Raw genomic sequence first — 8,894 nt, 5'->3', positions numbered from 1 at the left:
ATTAACGTAAACCAGAGTGCGTTAATCAGCGTTATCCACGTGACCAAAAGAAAAAAAAAACACATGACCGATTGGTGAGGTTATAAACAACATTTGCGTTAATATTACTTAGATTAAATTTCATAAAATAAAAATTGTAATATTTACCCACATGAAGTCAAAAAATAATTGTAGGCTAACATAATTAAAAAACTGGATGAAATAAATATTTTACGAAAAACCCATACTACCACGCAATCTTGAAGCAATCTTGATTACGCAATGTGTATTGCTGTAACTATACAGCTATTTTTTTTTGTCGAGTATTTACAAGTTTTCTATTCGACTGGTCGTCTTTTTTTTTTTTTGATCGATTTTACTGCTGCGCAGGTGGGCGTGGGTTAACGAAGAACGACCAGTCGAATACGGCCAATGACTATCATGGACAATCAGCAGATAGCGTCGCGTCGTTTAGCGCCCGCATGGAACGGAGTTTGGTTCGTCTTGCAAAGGCTGTACGACGCAGGGAGTGCCCGGCTTAATAAATTTAATAAAATATACACAATCTATTTGGCTTTAGACGAATAGTATTTTTTTTAAATAAATATATTTATTAGGTCCTAATTTAAGTTGTTTATATTTAGATGGTCCATTCAACCTGTATGCAAGTCTGAGGTATATCCAAGTCACCGCTCTAACATCTGTGTAAGCTTTGTTTAAGCAAAACTTTTTAATAGGCCTACTATATCTTTTTGTTCTAGTAAGTGCATGTCATATGTAAAATACATTATAAATATGTACAAGATGGTAGTTGTTCAAGTGTTTCATAATTTCAAATTTAAGTCAAAGTTGTAAAATTTCAATACGGTAATGAATAACCTAAATATAAGACATGGAAATTAGCATATTCTAAAACACATCATATTCATAACTAGTTATGATAATGTGGCAGTGGTGATTAGTGGTTAAAATGCTCCACCATCGCCGCCGCCGCCGTCGTCGTCATCATCATCATCATCATCACTATTATTATTACTATACCAAACAACAGTACCATGCCAGCACTACAGTGCATTTAATATATTAGTCCTATGTTGATACAGGGTATTGAAATCATTATGTTGTCGCAAAATAAATATTTAATTGAATTGAACACTGGTTTTAATGTCAATAATGTTACATCGTACTGACATAACAATACATGTTTGTATTTAGTACATGACTATTCGTTCCTAACAATAGGTTCAATTTTACAGCAATGGGGATGAGTTGCGCACTGGGTCTGACATCGTGACCATCGATATTTACGACAGAAATCAGAATGAAATAAGTACCAACTGTGAGATACACTTCCCTTCTATTAAGGTAAGGTAAACCATTTGGAACTACATTTTTCAAACTATTGTTTGTCATGGAAACATAAAATTTCATAGGTCTATAATAATAGTATTGATGAAGAATGGGATAATAATATACTATCAATATTAGTTATCGAATCCTCCATCTCTTATTAATTTCAAGGACCGTTTTGTTTAAATATTTAATTTATTCAATGTTTGTGTGGTGTTTTGTTCTTGCTTTTTTTTCTCTCTTTTTCTTTTGTTTTATGTAGGTTAGTTAATCAGATGATATTGATACTAGAGCTCCTGAGGTGCTAGCGAGCCCTTAACTGGGTACCGGTAGGCCTATCAAATTGATGGAAAATGGAGCGGTTTTAATGGCTATCCTTCCTACTGTTGATTGTCTTATCTTCACGATGTTTTTTTACTTTTAGTTACTTTTTTTTTGCTTGTTTTCATTCTTAATTCAAATATAAAAATAAATCTTCACTTTCATGGTAACCTGACAGACTGACTGTGACCCAATCGGTGTGTTGCTCCAAGAGGAGTTTTGCCGATTAATTCAAATCCAGAGGTGACGGAACTAGGGGTGCTGTGTTATGGAGAGTAATGTGTGACCGGAAATGATCTGCAGTCAGTTGGTTGTTATCATGCGCCAGTGATGTTGGAGTATTACTATTATGTAGGCCTAATGAATGAATAAAGTTCGGAGTTTGACCCAGACCCAGAGAGTAAGAAGTCTAACTAGGCCTGTGGCTATTCTACAGCCCGGACAAATAACGCCAAATAAATATATAAAATATGTGCATTCGTGATATGTACCCATTCGGGTAATTATATGCAGCTGTATTCCAAATTGTGCCACAATTTCATTTGAATTTTCTTTCTTTTAAACTAAATTTTAAAGGATGTAACTACAAAAAAGAATACGAAAGTGAATCTAATGCCAGAATGCCACTACAAACACGACATAAATAACTCATCAGTGTAAGTAATACAGTTATTATTTTTGGAAATCGTAAAAAAATAATTATAATTAAAATAAACATTATGTAACAATAATATAGTAACAGTATCATTTAATGATAGTAAAAATAAGTATGATATATCTATCTTCGTGGGGAAAGGGTATATTTTGTGTAATTTCTCCTTAATCAAATAATTATAATGAGCCGCTAACGACGTGAGTGTTACACACTTATTCATTCCCTTTAATTTCTAAACTACACTAACACTGTTTTTGTAAAAAAAATGTTGTCACTGCATTTTTTAATATCCATGATCTTACAAGCAAACATGTGCATCCGCGCATGTGTGCAGAATTATTTTATCAGCATCTCGTTACATGCCCATACATAGGGCTATATAGTCATGATGTGTCTATATGTGGTCATGATGTGATGTCATCATGACTATATTTAGGCATGTCACCCACAAAAAAAAAATGATAGTTAGGACAGGGCCTAACATTAAACTTGCATTATTAATTAAAGATGCATTAATACCAAAGATACTAGAAACACAATATAGTGTTCTCCACTGGGAAAAAAAAAATAACCGAAATGCATAGTGGGAATACAAACAATGGGGCGCCGCATACGGCTGTATCTAAAAAACTTCTGCCACCGTTACATAACTGGAAATACATAACCTCCTTTTGCGGAGGTTTAAATCATTGCCATTATTCATAAGATACACAAGAGTAGGCATAAATAAATCAAAACAATAAAATGACAGACACAAAACTGCAGTCGTATGACCGGACTCTGATTAGTGATAATTTCCTCCATTGAGTGGAAAAAAGGGGCGCCGTGTTCGTCCGGATATATACCTAGCAAACGGAAGAGCACCATATACGTCTGGACCAGGTATAGAAAACTTGCATTATAAAAAGAGGAGGGCGCCGCAGCCGTCTGGCCCAATTTCCGCCGCATTTTTCTATACGAGTGATCTTATATTTCAGTATCTTTGTTAATACCCCAAACATTTTTTTTTATCTCTTACCGATTCGCATGATTTATTCACATTATCTAGGCTTTGTATATTGAAAAATATTGAGAATATTGATGAAGATGAAAATTCAGACGATGGGCCGGTGGTGACGGTGGTAATGATTATAATGCTGATGAATGACGGTTGAAGTGGTTGTGATAATTATGATCATGATTTGTGAGCAAATATATATAGGTTATTTGAAATTTTGTGAGATTTTAAATGTGTTTTGAAAATGTTTGTTTTTTGAAAACGATGTATTGATTGTCTATCGTCGCTGCATATTCTCAAGTGTGTGGTCGACGGATGGTTGTGTAACGTTCTATGGTGCCGACTACTTTATAAGCGGAGTGACGTGTATATGCAACCACCTGACGTCATTCGTTATTCTGATGAAACCGGAGCAGGTAAAAATGTTATAACATTATGCTGCCAAATTGAACTATCAAAAAATAATAATAATAATAATAATAACAACAACAACAACAACAGCAACAACAACAACAAATAATAATAATAATAATAATAATAATAATAATAATAATAATAATAATAATAATAATAAATAATTAAAAAGTTTTGTCAATTAAATCATCAATTACCGAGCAACCATTTGTGTGATGTTCCCATATTTAATGTCAATTTACACCTGTAGGCATAACACAGTTAGGTGTCACATAAAATTTTACAGTGGTGAAAACATAAGAATGGGGTTTGTCGTCGGTTTGATGATCTGAACCCTTGTATATATATATTTCATAGACAAATGATGACAAGATCTCGTCCGTGCTTACGACTACTGGCTTGGTAATTTCGAGTATTTTCCTCATACTCACTCTCCTTATTATCTGTGGTTTCAGGTAAGTTGACTTAGGTAAATAATACGTCAGGGAATACTAATAACAATATGAAAAATTTAAATAATGTTAATAAAAATTATAAAAATATGCAACCCCTCCTACCCAGTTCTCAGATCGAAAATGATCCACAATTTTAAGACAGTCAAAAATTATAGTGAATACAAAATTTGCTATTTTCTGTAATAAATCTAAAAAGTGAATCTTAAATACTTTTATGTTTTAGGAACACCTAAAACGCCCTACAATACCAAAGCTGCCATCCAACCTGCTTTTGCTCATGACCCGTCAATTGTTCTATGCGACTTTACGTATACGCAGTTGTTCCATTTTTGCACACCCACGCACCCCGTCCCATTAGCAAGATGTCAACGAGGGAAACGTTCTGTCGGAAAATTTCTCACTACCAACATTGTATACATCTGTATCTTTTTGCTCTTAGAAATTTGCGGAACTCGGACCGGTACAGAATATTGCGCCATTTGGTCATCGCTCTACTTTGTGTCAATTTCTTCTTTTTGCTCCTGGAGGCTGATGTACAGAACTCGGTATGTTGTATTATGTTACTCATTTGAAATAAAATATCTATGTCTTTAAGACATTTACTCTTGCCTATATCACAACTCCCAACACCAAAACAATCACCATCAAAACACCACCAACACTCACCCATGTCCCCAACAACATTGCCACCGAAAACGTTTATAATATTGCAGGATAATAATATTCATAATACTAAATAAATAAATAAGAGTGTAAGTTACCTTTAGAGTTATGGTTTAGTTTCTGGAAGTTTTTGATGACATCTTGACATCTTCTTAAGCCCTTTGAATCTGGCGGTTAACTGACACTTCAGCATTAATATTTCGTGTGATGACGTAGCAGGCTATTGTATATGGGTGGTAGTTCAATCTGCAATCTCGGTTTAATGGTGGCGTTCTCATTTTAATTTCTATAGCTTCTTTCATTTTCCTTTTGAATGAATTAGTCTCTTTAGATAATACTTTGATTTTATTCCAATTAATGTTATGTCCAGTGATTTTACAATGTTCCGCTACCGCTGAACGTATTTCAACACGTTCATTTAAATGTTTCTTGACACGTATGTCTAATGATCTTGCTGTTTCTCCGATGTACGTCTTTCCGCACGTATCACACTGTTTTTTAACTGGGGTTGTGTCCTTGGGTTTGACCATAAATAAATAAATAAGTAAATAAATATATTAATATAACAGGATGGACGACAATGAAAACAACAAATTATAACGATAACAACAAAATAATAATATTTATCATTAATAATAATATAATGATAGTATTGAGTAATATGATGATAATTATGATGATTAAAAACACTAAATTAAATAACAGCATCAGCAACAATAATAACAATTTTTAAAAAGTCCACTAACAAAAACCTAGTAAAATATATCAAAATGTTAATGGCTAAAAGAATGCAAAAAAAAAAAATAAATAAAAACCTCTTCAAAAACAGAAAAACTTTGCCAAGAATCGACCTGATAAACCACATTTTTGCGCCACATACAAAGGTTTAGTTACAACATCGACCGATCCAGCACCCCATATATCCCCACGGACCATTCCGCTAAGCCCTGCTTCTTGGGATATTTCTTGGTAAGGTCTCAAAAATCAATGGAGTAAACGCACAAAACATGTGCGTTTGTGGGACATGCGTGTTTGTATGACACGCGCGTATTCCTGACTCTATTCTGATTGGTCGGTTGTTAGGTTTAATTGGCACTCTAGTAATCAGACGCGGCATAAGTGTTTAGCATCGCAATCTGGGCCTACTGTTTAATCTTTGTCATACTTCGACTTACCGGGAATAAACCTAAAATTAAAATGCTTACTTTAAGGTCGCATGCAGTGTCCTAGCTGGATGCCTGCACTACAGTCTCTTGGTAGCTTTCTTGTGGATGTTGATCACGTCAACGGATCTTTACATGAAGATCAAGCGTCCGTTTGCTGATCATGAAAAGCGCTTTGTGTACAGCCGTTATATTGGTTGGATTGGACCCCTCATTTTCGTTGTTATGACCAGTAGCATAACAAGACAAAACTACGCATCTGATAAGTAAATTATTATCAATAACAACATTAAAATGTTTTATTTAAAATATAGAACTCAATATTAATAGGAATAATGATGATGAAGGTGATGATGATAATGATTACGACGGTGATGATGTTGATGATGACGATGTTGAGGATGAAGATGATTATAATGTTGTTGTTGATTACCGTCTGATGATGATGATGATGGTGATGATGTTTAGATGATGATAATAATAAACATGATCATAATGTTGATGATAAAGATTGTGATGATAATAAGATGATGATGATATTATTGTTGTTGATAAAATTGCAGAAGGAAGTGTTTACATTAATTACATCATTCATATTAAACACAATAATATATTCAAAAAACATCAAACAGGCCTACTTGTATATAATATGTAAATTGCAGAGACAAACATCTATAAAGTACGCCTATACTAAACGTCACAATTAGTAGGTATGATTTTGACTGCAACATATTTACATTTTTCCTAATACTATAAATCCTAGGTGCTGGTTGCAGACTGGCTCTGGTGCCATTTGGACGTTCATTGTTCCTGTATGCCTCACTCTTACGGTATATCTAGTTTCATATCCACTTAATAACGTGAAGGCCTAATATATTTAAAAAAAAAGGTTAGAATAAAAATTTCAAAAATCAAAAAAGAAGACACCATTTTCAAGATTGCTGCTGGATCGTATGTGACTTCAGCAAGCTTTATCAGAAGTAAATCCGGCGTATAGCAATTGTACCAACGATTTTAGAAAGAGCCAATTATAAGGGTACTTATAACGTTGGTGTTTACTGCAACATATCAAATTAACCTTTTTTTTCTACAACACAAAAATATTAGTTTTATAGATTTTCCTCGTGCAGGTGGTGGTTATGTTCCAACAAAACTTTATAGCACTAACAAGATGAAACTAAGTATTTTCTTAGAACAATTGGTAGTTATCGCATTTTTCTACTACAATTTACATCAAACATATTTATTTTCTTTCTTAGATTGTTCTTGTACATTTGGTGGTTATTGGCTATGAAGTTTTCAAGAAATCCAAAATACCGAACCAAACTGGAGAGCAAACACAAAACCTCAAACGAATCAGGTAAGAAGAGAAGTGGAAATTGACTCAATTACGGATTTTACTTTCAGTAAAATACTCAACAATGACCCGATTCGACACGTGTTTACAATGTGATGCGTTTATTTTAAAATAGATATGTCATTTCTATAGTGTTGTTGCCCAGTTATTTTATTATTTGTGACAGAATCTCTGAATACAGTGTAAGAATAGTTGAACACTTGCATAGTAATTATTTATCTATTATTCGGTAACGTTTGTTTTCGGTTAAAACGTTTGAAAGTTCACAAAAACTTTAACTACAGTAATTATTCATTTTTAAATGAAAGCACATTTAAAAAGCAGTTAATAAATATTTTATTAACAAATTTGTTGTATTTTGTGTAAGTTGAACGTTTAACAATAACTTATTTTTAATTTCTGATGGCATTAATGGACCTTTCTGGAGTGTCAATCAATGGTAACAAACTACCAATCACAACAGTGCCAGGAATAGGCACGTGCCTAAACAACACGCGTGTTGCTGTCTCTTATACACATCTTATATATGTACGGTATATTAGGCCTACCGTAAAACCTCAAATTGAAGTCCTGGGCTTCTTTTTTTTTTTTTTTTTTCTTTTCAAGATGGGCTTCTTTTCGAGGCTACTTTCGCAAAGTAAGGTGGGGGGGGGGGCTTCTTTTCAAAATGAGTACTGTAAACTTCGTGAATTTTTAATATAAAACCGTAACATTAATCTGCATCATGGAGTGTATTTCACTGGCATTAAATCACCTAAACTACGTGTAAACCAAGCTTGTTTTTAATTTTTTTTTTTTAAATTCATGTACAGTGTAGATACTGTAGCCTACTATCTCGAAAACAAGTCTATGGGTTTCTTTTCGAGGCTAATTTTGTAAACTAAAGAGGGGGCTTCAATTCGAGATGGGCTTCATCTCGAGATTAAGCCCACTGGGCTTCAATTCGAGGTTTTACGGTATAGTAGTCTATGCAACATGTTTTATATATAATATAAATTTAAGAATTGTAACAGGTAAAATAAACAAAAAATATGATTATAAAAATTAACTTTATATATCGTTTTTATTTGAATTCCTCCTCAACAGCATAAATACATTATAGAGTTAAGTGCAATTTGTTAAACAACGTTTCTTACAAACCAGAGGGACAGACTGACTTAACATAAGTGGATCATCCAATATGACGTTACAAGTATCCACATACATTATGACACTGTTTTTCAAACTGTTAGTAGCATGAAAATGGCTGTGTGCAATTGCTTTATATTAACCTGCTACATACCATATCAACCTGCACTCTTACATCCCAAATAACTAAAATCCAGCAGTGAATACTTCGTATACAAGTGTATCTCATCTTTCTAATTAAAAGTACATTAAATTTAACCTTTATGACGGCAGTTTATTCTATTTATAATAGCCATCCATGGAACTATATGTGGTACATAATCCCACTCAATAATATTATTTATTACAGACATAGAGGATTACATTCCATATTAAAAGTGTATCAAAAAGTCTTGAGGATTGCAGAATCAAT

The 8,894-nt window shown here is 33.4% G+C and overlaps 1 protein-coding gene across 1 annotated transcript in view; it reads left to right on the top strand.

The window, feature by feature from the left end:
• Positions 1 to 8,894, top strand: part of LOC117103582 (adhesion G protein-coupled receptor L3-like) — an 18,838-nt gene that overhangs the window by 8,227 nt on the left and 1,717 nt on the right. Inside the window, exons 8-16 of the mRNA XM_033244167.1 lie at positions 624 to 684; positions 1,222 to 1,344; positions 2,227 to 2,306; positions 3,604 to 3,718; positions 4,074 to 4,171; positions 4,611 to 4,716; positions 6,046 to 6,263; positions 6,761 to 6,827; positions 7,257 to 7,357. Of these exons, the coding sequence (XP_033100058.1) occupies positions 624 to 684; positions 1,222 to 1,344; positions 2,227 to 2,306; positions 3,604 to 3,718; positions 4,074 to 4,171; positions 4,611 to 4,716; positions 6,046 to 6,263; positions 6,761 to 6,827; positions 7,257 to 7,357 (969 nt within the window). The remainder of the gene's footprint in view (positions 1 to 623; positions 685 to 1,221; positions 1,345 to 2,226; positions 2,307 to 3,603; positions 3,719 to 4,073; positions 4,172 to 4,610; positions 4,717 to 6,045; positions 6,264 to 6,760; positions 6,828 to 7,256; positions 7,358 to 8,894) is intronic.

This window comes from Anneissia japonica, unplaced genomic scaffold, assembly GCF_011630105.1.
Source record: "Anneissia japonica isolate Jap-2015-1 unplaced genomic scaffold, ASM1163010v1 scaffold1065_len1792383_cov172, whole genome shotgun sequence".
In the NCBI taxonomy this organism is placed as follows: domain Eukaryota; kingdom Metazoa; phylum Echinodermata; class Crinoidea; order Comatulida; family Comatulidae; genus Anneissia; species Anneissia japonica.
This window is presented reverse-complemented; position numbering and strand designations above follow the sequence as displayed.